General features: G+C 42.3%; 1 protein-coding gene across 6 annotated transcripts in view; it reads right to left on the bottom strand.

Annotated features, from left to right (window-relative positions):
- Positions 1-20,874, bottom strand: part of LOC140489239 (myocardin-related transcription factor A-like) — a 207,482-nt gene that overhangs the window by 94,173 nt on the left and 92,435 nt on the right. The window contains exon 1 of one of the 6 annotated variants that reach the window (XM_072588560.1): positions 17,566-17,777. The exons of the other annotated variants lie outside the window; for them this stretch is intronic. Coding sequence (XP_072444661.1) covers positions 17,566-17,716 — 151 coding nt within the window. The 5' untranslated portion in view covers positions 17,717-17,777. Of the gene's footprint in view, positions 1-17,565; positions 17,778-20,874 lie in introns of those variants that run through there. 6 annotated transcript variants of the gene reach the window in all.

Here is a 20,874-nt window from a genome sequence, read left to right as displayed (position 1 = left end):
GCTATTAACTATAAAGTTGACTCTACCAAAACCACAAGGCCTTTCAACCTCACAGAGTTATTTCAATTCCATCTCTTTCAAAAGTTTTAAAAGCAAAATGGGCATTGAATCCATGTTCAAAGTGGGACAGGATCATGGGAAAGAGGAGTTAGGAGAGATCATACTATCAAATGAAAAACAGACCACTCCACATTCTCATGAACATCCAGTTTTGCTGCTCCACTTATCAGGCAGTCATTTGATTTCTGATACCAGACTAACTTAAATATCCTCTGGTCTTTCACAAACCAAGCCTGGTTCTAGATCAACAAACTGGACGCAAATAAAATCAGCTGCAGTCAGAGATAAATAAGGACTAAAATAATTCAAACCACAAATGCTGGTCTCAGTTAATCCTAATTTTAAACTGAGTCAAAACATTTTCACACTGCACATCCAGTCAACAATTTTCAAACCAGATACAATTTAAAATTTACTGTTAAAACATTAAAATATTGGGTTAATTTTATGAACAAACTAAAGGAAACCGCCAACAAAATGTTTCCTTTCCGAAAAACTAGAGGCAAATACAAAGCTGAAGAGCCATGCTCAACTTTACAATTCCTCCTCCCCACCTATTTTCCATTCCCAATGTCAGATGTGGTATTTGGGAGATGTGATGGATTGGAGGCAGGAAGAAAAGAACTACTACACTTTACAAATTTTGGCAAGCAGCATTCAACACAAAGACTGACTTCCTGTTTTGGGGAGGGGGGCAAACCAGCAGGGAAAGGACAAAGTAAATGCATGCATAGTTTCCGTAAAACCTTTCGTGATTTGATTTACTACTTTGATAAGTTTTAAATGCAAACATCAAACTCTACCCATGACCACGATAAATGAAACAAGCCAGCAGAACATGCACTGCAATATGGATGGGCATATCTGGAAGATCAGACTGTACCAAGATCTACCTTGCATTGCTACTTCTGGCAGAAATGCTTTTGCCAAAAATGAATGCTGATAGGGAATTAATAGATAATACAGACGGAAAGACTGCACAAAAATACCAAACAGTTAGGCACGGAGGTCCTGAAATCTGGTCTCTGTTGCAATTACTAGACAGTTCCATACAAGTGTCATATTGGGCTTGAAAAGATCAACTGTTTTTCTCTCTCTGCAAATGATGCCAAACCTGTTGAGTTTCTCCTGCACTTGCTGTTTTTATTTCAGACTTCCAGCATTACAGTATTTTGCATTTAGGCAAGCCAATTAACCTCAGCTAGTTAAATAAAATTGGCCTTGGTGCATCTAAAATTGAAGTGGGTAGGGAAGGAAGTGGTCCTACTTTAGAGTATCTCCAGCTTGGAAAACAGAGATGTATTCTTCAGATGAAAACAGAGGGCATTGAAAGCTTATTTGGCATATGAAGGGCAGAGGGATGAACACAAAGTAGTAGAATGAGCATACATAACTTTCCAAACTTGCTCCACATGAAGTATGGCCACTTAGATAGGGTAATCTAAAGCATTGTGCTCAAAAATAAACTGCTCATTTTCAGATATAACGTGTTCAACCAATGTAACTCATTTAAGATGATCAGCTAGGTCCACAGTGTGATGCATTTACATGTGTTAGAACCTTGATAGACTAATACGCGAGACAGCGGTTTTTGCAGGCGGAACGAATCTGTACAATCATTGCACCTTTTACAGATAAGGGGCCATGAAGACCATGGCTATACCCTGACCAAACAGAAACTAGGTATCTGGTCTGAGTATTAAGACTGACAGTCAACTATTATGAAGACACTCAAAATGTTAATTGTCTTTTCTCCACACGTGCTGCCAGATCTGCTGAGTTTCTCCAGCATTTTTTTTGTTTGTTTCGTATCTCAAGTATATGCAGTTCTTAGTTTTATATTACTAAAGTATTTTTTTCTGCATCTTCATGATAATTATGGCCCAGCCTATCAGCACCATCTTTTCATCGTATATAAAATGGTGTCGCTTTTTTCTCCCCTCAAGTTCATCTCTTTTCATGTAGTTATGACAACTGCAAGAGAAAAAGCTTCAACTTTAAGTCTCTTTTTAACAATGTTTATCCTTCATTTACTGCATTTTGTTTAAAACATTAATTATGTAAACATCCTCCACTCAGTCCACTTGACTGGAATCCTGCTTTAAAAGGATTCTGCTGTAGTTTCAGTCATGAGTTCTGCGAGCTGCGATTCATGAAGGAACACAAAAGAACACAGAATTACAGAAAAGAAAATCACAAGGTAAGAAATCTATTTACAGCAGCAAATGCAGGGAACGAGTACTAAATTGTCAATCCCATTCTGAGACTTCACTTGCAGAGCAGAATCATCCAATATTGTCTCTCTCCCATGTGTTCTTCACAACACCCCCAGAACTCATTTATCTTAATAATCCTCATGCGTAATGTAACACACAGGTCAGCATGCACTGCACAAAATGTTTCTCTTGAATGATAGCAAGGCAATCATCCAAAGAGAGATCAGCTAACAGTAAAAATGCTACAACTTAACTCCTCAAATTTGAACTGAACAGGTTCCCCTTCAGCAGTCTGACAAGTAACACACTGAAGGTACAGGAAACAGTGTCTATGCAGTTGAGTATTGGGGTCCTTTCCACGATTGCCACCTTGCTACTGAAGGGAGCAATGGAACATTTGAGCCTAAGAGCGATGCGTCAGGAGTTTTCAACTGCTGGCAGGATTGCCCATGACAGTGAGGTCAAAAGGGAGGAACCAGCCAAATCAGATCCAAAACAAGTCCTCAAATGGTGATTCAGGTGCAAGATATTCATGTGATGTCAACGGCTGTGATGACAGATGAAGGTTACAGTAGCAGGGAGATCCCTAGTCAACATTTCCTTGCCATTGAAACTGGATCTACCTTCTGTCTAGGACCGTGTCTGCTGATGCACAACAGTGTTCCACGTTATAAGATATCCTTCATAAGGCATCCACCTAGAGGAATAAGGGTCTGTTGCAGGGCATAACAGAGACGGAGGACGGCAAGGTGGAATACAGCTATGTCAGCACCATGATACCTCAAATTACCAAACTGCTCTGAATTGATACTTGGTGATCTGCCCAGATGAGATGCACACATTACCCAGTTCAGTCTGCACTTAGTCGCCTGCATCTATTTAAACAGTGAGGCAATGACACTCTTCTGCCTCCCCTCTGTTGTTAATCACTGACATTACAAGCAAGTCAAGGGTCAGCCACGAAGCAATTAGAGGGGAGACAGTGGGACAGTGACAATGTCATTGGACTTGCAATCTATGGGTTGAGGCAAATAATAAGCCATGGGACATGGGTTCAAATCCGACCAAAAAAGCTGGTGGAATGGAAATTCAAATCATAAAATCTGGCATTGACAATTAGGTTTGTGAAAACTCATTTAATTCATTAGTGCCCTTTAGGTAATTAAACTTGCATGAGATTTCAGACCCACAGCAATGCAGTTCACTCTTAACTGCTCTCTGAAATGGCTAAGCAAGCCTATGCTCACAGGCGATTAGGAATGGGCTATAAATGCTGCCCTTGACAGCCTTGTCTATATTCCATAAAAGATTTAAAAAAAAGAGAACGCAATCACAGATGTTAATAAACAGGCATTTTCAGAGTGACTTGAATGCAGAAAATGCTTGAGCTGTAATCAGAATAAAGCAAACATCGGGCCAAAGGACAAGATTTTTTTTTTAGATTACTTACAGTGTGGAAAGTATCGGGGTTTAAAAAAAAAGGGTCAATTAAATAGGTTGCAAGGTTACAGAAGTGGGCTGTAGTGCATCAGGAAGAAATTCAGTTCATGGTGGAACAGGACATTGAGACTGTGAGCAGAGTAACTCAGGCTTGGCACTGGTGAAGGAGGTGGAATCAATGGTGCTGATAAGTATCCTGAGAGGAGGAGCTGACAAAGTTAATAATTAGAAGTTAACTTCAGCAAACTGCAGTTCATCCAAGAAAGGATGGCAGACAAATTGCCTGACTAAAGAATGGAACCAAAGCAGGTGATTGCAGTGCGAGGGATACGGACAGAAGCCAGCACAATGGCAACGTACTGTTTAATATATCCTCAGTTTCACTAAATGCTCAGATGGGTGCCAATTACATACAGTCAGTCCAAACTGTAAAAAACATATCCATAATTTTCTAACTGCGCAAAAAGGTTTGAAAGATTTTTACAATGCCAAGATTTAGCTGTCATTTGTCACTACCAAGAATCTTATTGTTTTAAGGTGCATGCGAGATGTTTTCCTCTCAAAAACAAAATTTCTCCACAAAAGCATCATCTTAGAAGGGCAGCTTCCCTAACTGCCCTTAAGAAGATGGTAGCGGTGGTGAGCTACCTTCTTGAATTGTTGCGGTCCAAATGGAGTAGGCACACAGTGCTTTGTGGTGAGATGACCCAATGACAGTGAAAGAATGGTCTTGTATGAAATGCTGTGGGAATGACCAGGAAACAAAACGGAGGTGGAGGAGCCAGTGTTGGACTGGGGTGGACAAAATGAAAAATCACATGACACCAGGTTATCGTCCAACAAGTTCATCTGGAAGCACTAGCTTTCGGAGTGCTGCTCCTTCATCAGGTGGTTGTGGAGAATAAGACCATAAGACACAGAACTTATAACAAAAGATTACAGTGTCATGCAAATGAAATGATATATTGAACAAACCTGGATGGTTGTTAAGTCTTCATGGGACTGAAGTTATATATTGAAAAAGTAGGAAATAGAAGACCACCAGCAAAACACAATGTAGAGCTTTTGCAGAGATCAGTACTTCAAAGACAACCCTTTGCAAGTTCAAGTATAAGGGGAGGGAAGCAACAAAGAAGAGAACATCAACAACATCAAGTGGTACAAACAAATCCACTCGAGATGGTCTGAATTACTAATCAGTACAAAGGCATTTTCCTTTACTGATGGGCAAGTTATTTCTCACATCTAGATTTCATACCTAAACCTGCTAGCCATTCAGAAATCACAAAGTGCCTTTAAAATAAAGTACAATTGTCTGTATTTCTCTAAGTTCCATCATTACAGCTATTACGTCAGCTGCATAGATCTCAAGCTTTTGAATTTCTTCCTGAAACTTCTGAAACACCTCTCTGCCCTCTCCTAACATGGACCTGAAACCTAGGCTTTTGCTTACTGTCCGAACACCATCTCTCAGAGCTCACTGTCACATTTCCCATAATTCTGGAGAAGTTCTCTGGAATATTTTACCATGATAGATATTACATAATTACAACTTTTCCGTGAGAATAGAAAACCTATGATCCTGCACACTGTAGCTCTAAGTTTCCCCAGAGTGGAACTCGGGAACTTAAGCTAAAAAAAAATGTTGAGGTTGTGAGCTCTGAAGCAACAGCGGACACAGCAAAGTTCCAAATGAGTTTTAACACTTGCGCTCCTGTTTCAACAGGCACACCATCCCAGCTAAAGCCCATCACCCCCATGCCCCAAACTCAGCCTTGCCAGGTCTCCTCACTACTCCAGTAGTCTCACTATCGAGCTGAACAACTTCCAAGCCTTAAAGGTTCAGTGGGAAAAGTTCGGGAAGCACTCCCAAAGCCCCAAGACAATTGCCACAAGGACAGGCTGCGCACAGGGAGTGAAAGAACCCTGCAACAGGAGTGACAGCTGCAACACTGCCCCCTGCAGCTGGCCATTGAGGATGAGAGAAACCACTTATGAAGCATTGCTTAGTCACAGCAAAAGAATGTCCTGAATGACGGAATCCTCTAGCGCGTCCACACCACTTCAGACAAAGATCAAAATCCAAACTGGAGTAATAGTTTCCAGATTCAAAACAGGAATTGTTAAGTGAGAACTTAGATTACATTAAAAAATTAAAACTAACACACCAAGGCACACAAGGTTGAAAACAATCAATCAATCAGTTGGGGGAAAAAAAGAGGTAAATCAGGAAGTGCTGGATGAGAGGTATTTACAAATTTGTCGATTGCAGGAATGAGGTTAGAATTAAAGAGGTAATAGTCTCTACAGACTCAGGCTGTAAGAGGATGACCTGGGCTGAAACTTGATGTGTTTCAACACGTTGCAGAAAGGGTCCCAAGGTTCGATTCCAGCCTCTGGTGACTGTCTGTGTGGAGTTTGCACATTCTCCCAGTGTCCGGTTTCCTCACACAATCCAAAGATGTGCAGGTCGGGTGAATTGGCCATGGTAAATTGCTCATAGTGTTAGGTGCATTGGTCAGAGGGAAATGGGTCTGGGTGGGTTACTCTTCGGAGGGTGGGTATGGACTGGTTGGGCTTGTTTCCCATCGATTCTCCTGTTCCTTGGATGCTGCCTGACCTGCTGCGCTTTTCCAGCAACACATTTTCAGCTCTGATCTCCAGCATCTGCTGTCCTCACTTTCTCCTGTTTCCACACTGTATGGAATCTAATCTAATCAAAAAAAGAAAGATAAAAACACAGACAATAGGAGCAGACGGGGGCCATTCTGCCTGCCCTCCAAGCTCTATCATTCTATAGAATCACTACTGATCCTTAACCTCAAGGTCACTTTCCCACCTGATGTCAGAAATCCCTCAGTCTTCGAATCTATCAACTCCAGCCTTGAATGCACTCGGCAACTGAGGACCACAGTCCATTGTAATAGCCAATTCATTAAGCCAAGTGAAGACATTTCTCCCATTTCAGACCAAAATGGCACTCTTTGCTCCTCTCTGCCCAACTATTTGGATTCAGAATCCTCAGCCTGGGACAACAGCCTCTTCGTATCTACACTATCAAACCCTCTTTGGAAGTTAGGTCAACAATGTATTTGTAGATTAGAAGGAAAACAACTTTCAATTTGATATCACATTTAATGCAGAAAAAGGTCTTCATAAGAAGATTAACTGAAAAAACTGGCATTGAGCTACATAAGATGTCAGAGCAGATGAGAAAGATATTAGCAAAAGAGATCTTAAAATATCTTAAAGGAACAGAAAGTGGTGGAGAAGTCAAACATAATAAGAAATAGGTGATCATTTGTCCGCTTAAGCTTATCTTGCCAGTCAATAAGATTATGCTAATCAGATCATGACCTTCACTTCACTGTCAGTCTTGCCCCCCCCCGCCCCCCCAAGCCCTCATCCATAACCCTTGGCTCCCTTACAAATCCAAATTCCATCGAGCTCAGCCTGGAATCTAGAACAAATTCAATGACTGAGCCTATGCTGTTCCCTGGACTAGAGAATTCTAAAGACACATTATCTCAGAAGACAGCAGTCTGCTAGTCACATTGGTGAATTTTATTGGATATACATCAACTGGCCACTTGGCCCAAGACTAGTTATTGTGCTCTCGAGCCTTTACCATTTTTCCTGAAAATCTACCAGCTGTAACTTTCTCCCCTCTATGATTCTTTAGTTATCTCTTAAAGAGAATTTATAATGTCCGTTTCAACCATTTAGGAGGTCTATGTTCTTACCACTCTTCAGGTTATGAAAAGTTTCTTTCAAATTCTCCCCTGGACTCCTTGGCAACAATCTTATATCGATGGACTCCAAAGTATGCAAATAGTTAGATGAAAGTGGTTTAATCTAATACGCAGTTGGGACAGATTTACTTGGAGAAAGGCATGGGGAAATGGTGGTTAGATTAGATTAGATTACTTACAGTGTGGAAACAGGCCCTTCGGCCCAACAAGTCCACACCGCCCCACCGAAGCGCAACCCACCCATACACCCTACATCTACCCCTTACCTAACACTACGGGCAATTTAGCATGACCAATTCACCTGACCTGCACATCTTTGGAGTTGTGGGAGGAAACCAGAGGAAACCCACGCAGACACGGGGAGAATGTGCAAACTCCATCCATTCAGCAAGGATAAAAGTGGTGTGGTGTATAACACTGGTGTGGACCAACCAGACTCAAAGGTCTGTCTCTGTGCTGCACATTCCATTTCATTTTATGTGAAATATATTGATGAAGTCAGATATCAATTGTGATGATTCCACCTCATCATCGTCCTAAAGGTATCTGGTAGAATCCTTATTTCAACACTTACTGGCTGGAGCTTTGACACTGGAATTTCATAGCAATCACAGAATCCCTACAGTATGGAAGCAGGCCATTTGGCCCAGTAAGTCCATGCAAACCTTCCAAAGAGCATCCCACCCAGACTCACTCCCCTTACCCTTTCCCTGTAAACCCCCTCCCTTGCATTTCCCATGACTAATCCTCCAGTTCTAACATCTCTGGACACTTCGGGTAATTCAGCACGGCCAATCCATTAACCTACAGATCGTTGGACTGTGGGAGGAAAACAGCACCCAGAGGAAACCCACGCAGACACTGGGAGAATGTGCTAACTCCACGCACACAGTCGCCCAACGGTGGAGTCAAACTTGTGTCCCTGGCACTGTGAGGCAGCAGTGATAACCTCTGAGCCACCGTATCACTCATTCAGTGCAAAGAGAATGGTTTACATTTCTACAACACCTATTGAGACCACATGGAATGTCTCCTAACTCTTCTTCACTCCAAAGTTTCACAGCAAATTAAGTACATCTGAAGTGTCACTTCATTAATAGAGCTGGCAGTAATTTGTACACAGCAAGGATTTGCAAGCTGTAAATCTAAAGAGTCAATCTACCTTGGTAGTGCCAGTTGACAGATGAATGCTGGCCAGAAAAGTACATCGCTCTTCTTCAAAAAGTTTGAAGTTCAAAAAGATCTTTTAGATTGCTCACATCCAGCTGACCAAGCAAACAGTTCAGTCCAAAGCCGCATCTGAAAGAGGTCACTGTCAAAACGTAACTTGCTGGAATCAGTCCAGATGATGTGATGGCAGCTTGTTTTGGGGCTTGATCAGTAAGTCTCAGGAAGGAGAGGTCACATCTGGAGAGAGATGTATCCTGGGGAATATGTTTTTTACAAAGTCAGAATAAATTGAAGCCCAGGATCAGGGAGGCCCTGATTGAAATTTACTGAATATTGAGGGGCTTGGAGAAGTAGATGTGGAGAAGACATTTCTTCTAGTAGGAGAGACTCGGGGTTTGAGGGCACAACCTCAGGGTGATGGGAAGACCCTTTAGAACTGAGATGAGGAGAAACTCCTTCAGCCAGAGGATGGTTAATCTGTGGAATTCATTACCGCTGCAAGTATAGAGGCCAAGTCATTGAGTGTATTGAAGACAGAGATACATAGATTCTTGGTTGGTAAAGAAAAGAGCAACTATGGTGAGAAGCCAGGAGAATGGGGTTGAGAAAAAAAATTTCATCTATAACCAAATGACTCAGCAGATTTGATGGGTCGGATAGTGCAATTTTCCTCCTATATTTTATGGCCTTTATACACCCACAATCTTCTGATTAAGAGAAGACACTTGTAAAACAGTACTCTGTAAAAGTTCTTTAAGAAACAATTCACATCTTGAAGATCACATTATGTTAAACAACAAAATATTATTCCTTGGATATTGTAATAAAGCCCAATTGACATTGTAAATTGAAAGAGGAAAACTGAATTGAAATTAAATTGAATGGAGTTAAATCAGGAACGCTGCATGGTGTAAACAAGAGGAATCAGAAAATTGTGGATTCACCGATTCTTTGTTTTGATTAGATTAGATTCCCTATAAATGTGGAAACAGGCCCTTCGGCCCAAAAAGTCCACACCGACCCTCTGAAGAGCAATCCACCCAGACCCATTCCCCAACATTTACCCTGCACCTAACAATACAGGCAATTTAGAATGGCCAATTCATCTGACCTGCACATCTTTGGACTGTGGGAGGAAACCGGAGCACCCGGAGGAAACCCACGCAGACACAGGGAATGTGCAAACTCCACACAGACAGCTGCCCGAGGTGGGAATTGAACCCGGGTCCCTGGCGCTGAGAGGCAGCAGTGCTAACCACTGAGCCACCGTGCCACCCCACATCATGCAGCCACATCATGTGCTGATGGAGAACAGTCAAAGAGGGGTAGATGCTCCCCCTTCCTAAATACTAAATAAATACACAATAGCTCTGTTATGAAGTCAGTGTGATTTTCCATTTCGTTTTCAGTTCACACCAACTACCTGTGAGCAGAATGGCAGAGTTTATTTCCAATTTGCACTGACCTGGACAGTTTCCTGCTACAGAAAGCGATTTGAGAACCTTCCTAATTCCGTCACTCTCCCCAACAAATTAATTTTTTTTGTTAAGATCCTTAACGCCAACAAAAGAAAGCATCTTTTAGCTTAATTGGATTCAGACAGAGGTCAGAGGGGTAACCAACCATAACCAATAAGCTCCTCAAGACAAAGTCTTTTTAACTGTTGGAACTATTTTGGTTTTCATCATTCTCGATTGCTGCTTTTAGTTCATTCAACTAAAATACACACAATCTGGATAGTCATGCTGTACTGAGAGCAGTGCCTTTCTGGTAATAATGTTGAGCCAAAGTCACTTCAGGGGGTTGTAAAGATCCCAGGGCACTGCTCAAAAATCGAGCTGAGATTTTTTGTAGTGTTGTGTTTTGTTTAATATTCTTCCCCTGACCACCAGTAAAAACCTATCAGCTGGTCACTATTTCTTTGGAGATTCTGTTGTATCAAGACTGGCTGCAGCAGCAGCTGCCTAAGTAACCGGTTGCAGCCCCTGATTTATTTGGGGCTAGGTTCTGCAGAGTGCAATAACCCATTTTTCTGAAAGCTAACAGAATCACTAAATGGAAAGAAATCATAGTTGGGGAGAAAAAGGGCAAATAAAGTTCAATTATTAGCACTACAGTCAAAGTGCTTTTCCATTAGTGAATAGTCCAGGTTGTGGAGCAGAAGAGCATGGTAATTACATTGCTGTAATTACTTGCTGCTACAGCAGCAGGATCCCAACTGCAATTATTGAGAATCTATGATTCTGCCAGAGTAAAAGGAGTGACCTTGAGGCAGTTGTTTCACAGTTGGAGCAGCCCAGAGTGAAAAAGTCTTGTGTTCAAGCCCCACCTGCCCTAGAGATGTGTTATTTAACGTGCCTGACCAAGCGATTAAAAATATCTGAAGGAGCCAGTGAGAAGCCAAGGATCAGCCAGAGAGACTTGGGAGTTGTGCAATCCAAATTAAAACTTCAATGAACAATGAAACAGCAGAGAAATCATCTGCAGTAGCAAGTAGGACAGCTCCTTGCAAATTACAGACAACTGCAACCACTAGTTAATAGACTCCGACAAGCATATGCTCACAGAAACAAACTCACTTGGACCATCCTTAACTTGTACTACAAGAGACCAGGTCTAAAATTAAAGCACAAAAACATTTACTGACCAGGTAGAAGGTTATGAGTTTTACAAATGTACACACTACTTATCAGTTAATAAAATCTTCACAGAAAACGCGCGAGCACAAAGCAGGAACAAGAGAAGTTTGACAGTGTAAGGACAGAGATTTAATCCACAGGCAAACACTAATCAAGAGATTTTTAAATAGCGTTTGGTGACATGTACTGAGGCAAACAGTCCAATGGTTGAACTTCAGAGGCAGGTGCTGATCTAAAATAAAATAAATCTAATTGCCAAAGTAATTCCAGAAGGGTTCTGTCTCTGTCGGTTACATCTGGCACAATACTAAAACTTAGCAAAGTCACGGGGCCAGTGATACATATTTTTAGTGCAGTAGAAAAGAGCAAGAAAAACAGAAAAGATGCAAGATACAGCATGATTACTTCATGATTTATTAAGATCGGCTCAAGACATACATACGCAAGTTTTGACATGAAAGAAAAACCAATAAATATGTTTAGCAAGCTAAATAACACCTTTCACAAAGGTTACCAACATTGGAAACATTATTAAATTTGCTAGTGACAGCAAGATGGAAAGGAGAGCAACTTGTGGAGGAGGATACAAAAGCAAAGAGCTAACGATGGGCTCGAGGGCAAAATTTATTGGCAGAGGAAAATGTGGGAGGGTAGGAGGTTGCCCACTTCAGCAGGAAGAATACCAAAGGCTATCATTACTTTCATGGAGAGAAATTTCAGAATGCAGTGCAAGAGGCAGCCAGGTTTCTTATACGTTAAGCACAGTAAGTTAGCATGGAAATATAGGGCATGATTAAGACAGACAAATGAAATGTGACCTTTATTGCAAAGGAGATGGGAGTACAGGAGTGGGAAAGTCTTGCTCCAACTATACAGATCAGTGAAGGGTCATACTTGACATGAAACATTCGTTCTATTTCTCTCTCCAAAGATGATACGAGACCTGCTGACTTGCTCCAGCATTTGTTTCAGATTTCCAGTAACTACAGTATTTTGCTCTCAGATGATTTCAGGGATGAAGGTTTGTCTGATGAGACTCTACTGCAGCATATACATGAAAACTAAGACTGAAATGATTCAATAAAGGCAATTCACTGTAGACTTGAAGGAGAACTGTTTAGGTCTAGATGGAAAGAGGGTGCAGGGACTAAATGCCTCAGTCTTTGCAAAGCCACTAGACACATAATGGGCTGAATGGCATTTAGCAATAAGATTCCATGTGTTTATATTGATATTTACTTCATTCATGTTATAGCTCTGCTGATGCCACAGTAATTAAAATAGCTCTGGAAATCTAATTACATGCTTGCTGAGGGTAAGTCTATATACTTAAGAGTTTTATAAATAGACTGTATTGATGAAGTCAGTTAGCCAGTAAGAAGCATAGATAACAGGAAGCTATATTTGGAAAGAACTGATGTTTTTCCTCCATTTAATTAACCGCCTTTTTATTTGGAGCTATTTTTAAACATGACAGAAAAAAATGCTGCACATCAATAAAACCTTTCACTGGATTCACACAAGAACATTAGAAACACAAGTGCACCCTGTGAGCCTGTTCTGCCATCATTGCTGATCAGATTCTGCATACCCCCTGCCAACCACCGACCATAGACAACAATCAAACTCAGCTTTGAGCAGTTTCTATCGTTACAATACCAACCAGTAACAACCCTCAGAAGAAATTTATTATCTCCTAAATTACGTGCTGAGTTAAGTGGGATGTGACATTTGGACTCGGACGAGGAAGACTTTGGTTCCAATTTCGAGCCAATGACCCCCAACAGAAAAGGGGTGGCATGGTGGCTTAGTGGTTAGCACTGCTGCCTCACAGCACCAGGGACCTGAGTTCGATTCCTGCCTCGGGTGACTGGGCGGAGTTTGCACTTTCTCCCATTGTCTGTGTGGGTTTCCTTCGGGTGCTCAGATTTCCTCCCACAATCCAAAGATGTGCAGGTCAAGTGAATTGGCCATGCTAAATTGCCCGTTGTGTTAGGTGCATTAGTCAGAGGTAAATTTAGGCTAAGCAAATGGATCTGGGTGGGTTACTCTTCAGAGGGTCAGTATAGACTTGTAGGGCCTGTTTCCATATTGTAGTGAATCTAATGCTTCATCAGAACCTATCTAGCCAGACAGGATATTCTCCAGTCAATTAGCGCACTAATTCTAATCATCCACCTTCACACTTGGCTGAGGGAATAAAGAGAGCTCAGTGGCTTATGTCAACACCAAGATGGCATTTACTGACCCTATATGTCAACACTATTGTTCAAGGAAGGGGAGGGATGGGCAGAGCTCCATTAAATAGGGCTTTGCCAGTACATTTGGGTTTGTTTTTATTACAGATGCAACATTTAGCCTGAGAAAGTAGCACAACATCCACTTTTCATTTAGTACAATGTCTTGCATGTCAATTTTAACCAACTTACGTAGAAAGCAAGCAACAATAACTTGGGGTGTTTTGTCCACGTCACAAAGAACAACCAGCAATATGTCTTCTCGGTTGATTGAAGCAATTACTGTGCAAAGATGGAATTGATCATAGAATCCAGAGTTTGGAAACAGGCCATTCAGCCCAACAAGTTCATACCAACTCTCTAAAGAGCATCCCACCTAGACTCACTCAAGTTGTGATGGTGAGTGGCTTGGAGGGGAACTTGCAAGGTGCTCCCCTGTATCTGCTGTCCTTGTGTTTCCAAATGGTAGTGGCGTGTGCTGTCTAACCACTGAGCCCCCATTCCACCCTGGATGCATATCATCACAAACATGCTGCAGAGGACGACAGAGTGCAGCTCATAAAACCATCGATAACTACAAGATGGTGAATTTGTGCAGTGTAGCTTCTAGATAGAACACACTGCTGCAACTGAGTGTGTTTGTGATGGAGGGAGTGGATTCTTATGGATGCAGTGCATGGACGGTACAGTGGCTCAGTGGTTAGCACTGCTGTCTCACAGCGCCAGGAACCCAGGCGACTGTCTGTGTGGAGTTTGCACATTCTCCCCGTGTCTGCGTGGGTTTCCTCCAGGTGCTCCAGTTTCCTCCCACAATCCAAAGATGTGCAGGTCAGGTGAATTGGCTACGCCAGATTGTCCATAGTGTTAGGTGCGTTAGTCAGAAGGAAACGGGTCTGGGTGGGTTACTCTTCGGAGGGTCAGTGTGGACTTGTTGGGCCGAAGGGCCTGTTTCTACACTGTAGGGAATCTAATCTAAATGAACTGCCTTGTCCTGGATGATGTCAAGTTTCCAAAGTGTTGTTTGAGGTACACCTATCCAGGTAAGTGGTATATATTCAGGACATTCCTCACTGGTGCTTTGTATATAGTAGATAGGATTTGGGGAGTCAGGTGGTGAGTCACTCAGTGCAGTATTCCAAGTCTCTGACCTGCTCTTGTAGCCATTGTATTTATGTGAGGCATCCAGTTGAGTCAGAGGGATGTATAGCAGACACATACCCTTTGTTCCAATGTGTCCATGCGGACCAGATATCCTGAATTAATCTACCCCCATTTACCAGCACTTGGCACATATCCATATCCTTTCTATTCATGCTTCCATCCAATTGAGGTTCTGGTCAATGGCAACTTATAGAACTTGGCTAGTGTGGATTTAATGATGGCAACACTATTGAATGTCAAAGGGTGATGACTTGATTAGCTCTTAGAGATGGCATTTGTTTGGCATGAACGTTACTTGCCATTTTTCAGCCCATGCCTAAATATCATCTAGATCTTGCTATGTTTGGAAACATACTGCTTCATTATCGGAGGAGTTGCAAATGGTGAACATGGTGTAATCAGCAAACATCCCACTTCTGGCCTTATGGTGGAGGGGAGATCTTTGGTCAAGAAGCTTAAGAGGGTAGTATCCTAGGCCCAAACATGAGGAACCTCTGCAGAGATGGCCCAGCTAAATGAGATGACTGACTTCCAACAATTACAACCATCTCCCTCTGTGACTGATATGACTCCAACCAGCCAAGAGTTTTTCCTTATTCCCATGATCTTATGGAATGAAGAATCTTGAAGGGTGAAATAGCCAACAACTGCATCTATTTATGATCTTAAAATGTTGGGTCAAAACAAAATGTTCGGGCAGCACGGTGGCACAGTGGTTAGCACTGCTGCCTCACAGCGCCAGAGACCTGGGTTCAATTCCCGCCTCAGGCGACTGACTGTGTGGAGTTTGCACGTTCTCCCCATGTCTGTGTGGGTTTCCTCCAGGTGCTCCGGTTTCCTCCCACAGTCCAAAGATGTGCAGGTCAGGTGAATTGGCCATGCTAAATTGCCCGTAGTGTTAGGTAAGGGGTAAAAGCAGGGGTATGGGTGGGTTGTGCTTCGGAGGGGTGGTGTGGACTTGTTGGGCAGAAGGGCCTGTTTCCACACTAAGTAATCGAATCTAAAACTGACTGGAACAGCACCGTCTGTGTTGTGGAACTTAAGCAACAGGATCCCCTCTCTGTTCTCATTGTACAGTGAAGAGAATAATACAATTATTCAAATCATTTTTTGAGCAGCCCATGTGCATCTTTCCCACAATTGAATGGTCAGTCTTATGCCTAGAACATGCCAAATAGGCTAAGTCACTCAGCATTTAGAACCTGCTCAGTCATTTGGAAAGATTCTGGCTGTTCCGACTGCAACAGTAAGTTCATTTCCCTGCTAGTCCCCGACATCCTCTGACGCCTCATCTCCACAATAAATATTTCAATCACCTTTGTTTCTACTGCTCTGACAAAGAGGGTTCCACAGACTCAACCGTTAGAGAAAAGAAAAAGTAATCCTCATATCCGTGCTTAAAGCATGAAGTTGGTTTTATCGCTAATGTCCTGCAGGTACAAACTACAGGAGGTAAAACCAGCAACTGTGAAATAATTTTGACAGGCTATGTCATTGCTGTAAAATTGGGTATAATTCAGCATCTGGGTCTGAATTATCCTGGTTTTCAAACAATATCCTTTGTTTATGTTTCCATTCAAATTGATTGCATTGCAAATAGGAAATCGTTCCACTAACCAGCTGTTTTAGAATGGTCTAAATTTACACTGAAAATATTCCTTGGTGTGTTTAAGAGTGATAACCTGGTACAGTTTTATTAATGCAGCTGAGAATCAGTTTATAAACAAAAATCAGCATTTTTAATCAAGTGCTTAGCTACTTTAAATAACTGAAAATGATTTTTTAAACATTCAAAACCAGGTAGTAGTTTCCTAGTAAATTAAATATTCTGTTGTTAAAAGCTTTTAACAGGTCCTAATAGTTCCCTTGGGTGGAATTTAATGCCATTCCTGGTGCTGGAGGGCTGGGGATACTTATTCATGGAGGCGGCTTGAGGGTGGGGACTCGGCCCTGTATCAATTCAGCCAATTGCAGGAGGTCCTTGGGACAGCTCCCACACGCCAACACTCATCGAAGCTATTAAACAGCCAGAATTAAATCCTACTTGCAAGGTCCCTTCCCAACATCACTAGCATTCGTCTAGTAGTCAGTTAGGGGTCATGTCAAGGGACTCAAAAAGTAAGCTGGTCACTCGAGGATTTCGTGGAAGGGTTGATTCTCAAAAGCTTGGGTTATGTTCAGATATGACACACTCCACCCACCCAAGTCATAAATCTCACAACACCAGGCTGTAGTCCAACAGGTTTATTTAAAATCACACGCTTTTGGAGCACTGCTCCTTCATCAGGTTCATCTCGCTTGCCTTTTTCCCGTTCTGAATACTGATGAGATATCCCCTTTTTTTTTTGCCCCCTTCTGCACACATTTAGCCATTTCTTTCAATCCTTTGTCAAGTTAATCTATAACCTGATGGTTTCTCCACACTTGAATGCCAGATTTGTACCGAGCACCAAGACACACCTGACCAAAGGACAGCAGGGCTTTAAGATGGCTTTGCAGCAATTTGACAAGACTTAACGCTGTCACTCAGTTACATGCGCTACCCCACCCACCTAAACTACATCCAATGCTTTGTCCTTGCATGCACAATATTAATTCTGTCACTGGTAAATGCACTGAAATGCTCTAAGAATTAAACTTTTCTTAATATTCCGAGATCCAGGATTTATTTTTTCAAGAGCAAATCAGCCTTCAAATCACAAGGAGTTTTTTTTAAATGAGCAGAAAAAAAACTTCACCTGACTGTAGATTTAAAATAGATTCTGCATCAGAAGCCATGTCGGCCTGTCAGCAGTCCCCAGAATTGGACAGATATGCAGCAGGTGAAGGTGCACAATACGCAACACTGTTCACTTGTAGTCATTTTCACCAAAAGCAGGAGAAAGCTAACCTTCTTTTAATCCCCTGTAACGAGTGCCGTCAGTACAGCAATGCCCTTTCCACGTGTTGTGACCGCTGACAGACAGGATCTCGGACAAGACAGACTTGATCTTCCTGGTCTTGTCTAGCATGGTAGAAGACTGCTTTTGAAGCAAGTACATTGAAAGCTTTTCTAAACGCAATCAATGGCCTGCAGTCTTGAGCTACAGCAGTGCAACAAGAATAGTTATCGCATCCAACTTCTGACATTCGACCTGCGTGACTCGACTCGCTCTGCACCCTTCGCTTAGTTCAAAAGAAAAGAATAAGGACCTCCCTTTGCTTAAAATTCAATAGTCAGAACCAGATCCAAAAGAGCTCCCGTTGACATGGTGATCTCACCCAGAAGCAGCGGCCCTTCATGTGACAAGGGTAGCATTTGCCACAGTCTGCACATACAGAACTGACAACACATGGCAACAAGTGACTTATTGCAACCAAAATAGTACACACGCAGCTGCCCTCTTGGCTCCAACCAGCACATGTTGCCTCTTGGGATTTTTTTTCAGGTTTTTAATATCACACCAACCATCACCATCTTTTATTTATTTCTTTGAGTAATACCACAGCTGTTGAGCCCATGTGTCAATAACAGATTTGGAGAGCTGTCAATATAACTTGTACATGCAAGCAACTTGTCATATGGCAAAGTGTCAGACTGCTGCAAGAGAGGCACAATCCATGCGAGGGTAAGAGATTAAATCCAGTAACTAAAATAGGTTTTAATTTTCAAAATTTCATTTGATCAAAGGCACACACACTTCAGCTTCAGATGTTTGCCATGTTATACTCCAGCTGCCAACTTTTTTTTCCCTATTACAAAGCAGATTCTCTGCTATCCTTATTTCTTGTCTTCTCACCAGTTGTGTCACCCACAAAACTTGGGGATAATGCATTCACCTTCCTCATCCAAGTCACTGATACATATTGTAAGTAATTGGGGCCCTAGCACTTCTCTACATAAAGATTTCCACCATGAAATTACCTCAACTTAGCCCAACTCTGTGTTTTATTGGTTAGCCAATCTTGGCTGGCATGCTGTAGGAACAGTTAACCATTGCTCCCTTTCCAAGTTTGGCTTTCTTGTGTCTGTGCCCAGCTAAGTGCAGGACTAGGTCCAAGAAGGGAATAGCACTGCTGCCTTACAGCACCAGGGACCTGGGTTCGATTCCCGCCTTGGGTGACGGTCTGTGTGGAGTTTGCACCTTCTCCCAGTGTCTGTGCAGGTTTCCTCCGGGTGCTCCAGTTTCCTCCCACAGTGCAAAGATGAACAGATCAGGTGGATTGGCCATGCTAAGTTACCCTGTAGTATCCAGGAATGTGCAGACTAGGGGGATCAGCCATGAGAAATGCAGGGTTAAACGGACAGGATAGGGAGGTGGATCTAGGTGGGATGCTCTTCAGAAGGGCAATGTAGACTTGATGGGCTGAATGGCCCGCTTCCACACATTAGGGATTCTAAATGCAAAATGAAAAGCTTCAACTTGATGTCCTATTTTTAAATCAACGTTTATTGTTTCCAATTAAATCATGATGTATTACAAGTCAAAAGGTCCAAAAGGAGGAGACAAACATGAACTGTGCCATCCACATCCCTCTGATTGACATGTCTCAAGTATGGCAATATCAGCTGAACACAGATTGGGTTCAGTTATAATGCCCATCACTGAAACTTGGAAGAGAAAGTAGACTTTTGGGCCTGATGCATCTGTTCACTTTTCAGAATACTTTGCCCACTTTCACCCTAAACTGTCTGATCCCTTTAGCCCCAATAACTACCTCTTCCCTGAAAACATGGAATGATTCAATCTCAACTGCTTTCTGTAGCAGAATTCCACATACTCCCAATTACCTGGATAAAGACATTGCTCCTCATCACAGTCCTACAGGGCCTACCCCGTACTCTTAGACCGTAGCTTCTGATTCTGGATTCCCTGAATATTGGGAACACAGCTGTGCATTTACCCTGTTCAGTCCAGTTAGAAGTGTATAGATTTCTGAGAGATACCTCCTCGTTCTTTTAAACTTTAGTGACTATAGTGCTAACCGATCCAATTTCTCTTTATAGGTCAGTCCTGCCATCTCAGAAATCGGTCTTGTAAAGCTTTGGTGTAATTCCTCCATAGCCAATCCTCAGATAAGGAGCCAAAACTGAACACAATACTGCAGGGATGCTATACCACCTGCTGTATTCCCACAGTTCTACAAGTTTATCTTTAAAAATATTTTTAAGACGACCATCTCTGCTTCCAACACCCTCATAGCAAGTACGAGATCATTACCATTTGCAGAGCAACAAAGATCCTCCTCATATTCATCTTTCTCAAACCATGTGTCCCCCCTAGTCCTCACACCATCAGCTGATGGAAATGGTTTTGTCTACCTTATCAAACTTGTCATAATCTTGCACATCCCCATTAGATCTCCCAGTATCTTGCTTTGATCCAAAGAGAATGTCCACTGCTTCTCCAACCTGACCTGGTGTCTAAACAATTTCCCATACTGTTAAGTTCCATCATGCAACAGGATGATAAATTTAACTGAAGGGCACAGAAGATGGGCCAATGGGCTGAGAAGTGGCTGATGGAGTTTAATTCAGATAAATGCGAGGTGCTGCATTTTGGGAAAGCAAATCTTAGCAGGACTTATACACTTAATGGTAAGGTCCTAGGGAGTGTTGCTGAACCAAGAGACCTTAGAATGCAGGTTCATAGCTCCTTGAAAGAGGAGTCGCAGGTAGATAGGATAGTGAAGATGATGTTTGGTATGTTTTCCTTTATTGGTCAGAATATTGAGTACAGGAGTTGGGAGGTCATGTGCGGCTGTACAGGACATTGGTTAGGCCACTGTTGGAATACTGTGTGCAATTCTGGTCTTCCTATCAGACAGATGTTGTGAAACTTGAAAGGGTTCAGAAAAGATTTACAAGGATGTTGCCAAGGTTGGAGGATTTGAGCTATAGGGAGAGGCTGAATAGGCTGGGGCTGTTTTCCCTGGAGTGTCAGAGGCTGAGGGGTGACCTTATAGAGGTTTACAAAATCATGAGGGGCATGGATCCGATAAATAGACAAAGTCTTTTCCCTGGGGTCAGGGAGTCCAGAACTAGAGGGCATAGGCTTAGGGTGAGAGGGGAAAGGTATAAAAGAGACCTAAGGGGCAACTTTTTTACGCAGAGGGTGGTACGCGTATGGAATGAGCTGCCAGAGGAAGTGGTGGAGGCTGGTACAATTGTAACATTTAAAAGGCATTTGGATGGGTATATGAATAGGAAGGGTTTGGA

Source organism: Chiloscyllium punctatum, chromosome 18 (assembly GCF_047496795.1).
Source record: "Chiloscyllium punctatum isolate Juve2018m chromosome 18, sChiPun1.3, whole genome shotgun sequence".
Taxonomy (NCBI): domain Eukaryota; kingdom Metazoa; phylum Chordata; class Chondrichthyes; order Orectolobiformes; family Hemiscylliidae; genus Chiloscyllium; species Chiloscyllium punctatum.
Note: the sequence above shows the minus strand (reverse complement) of the source record. Positions and strands in the feature narration are given on the sequence as shown.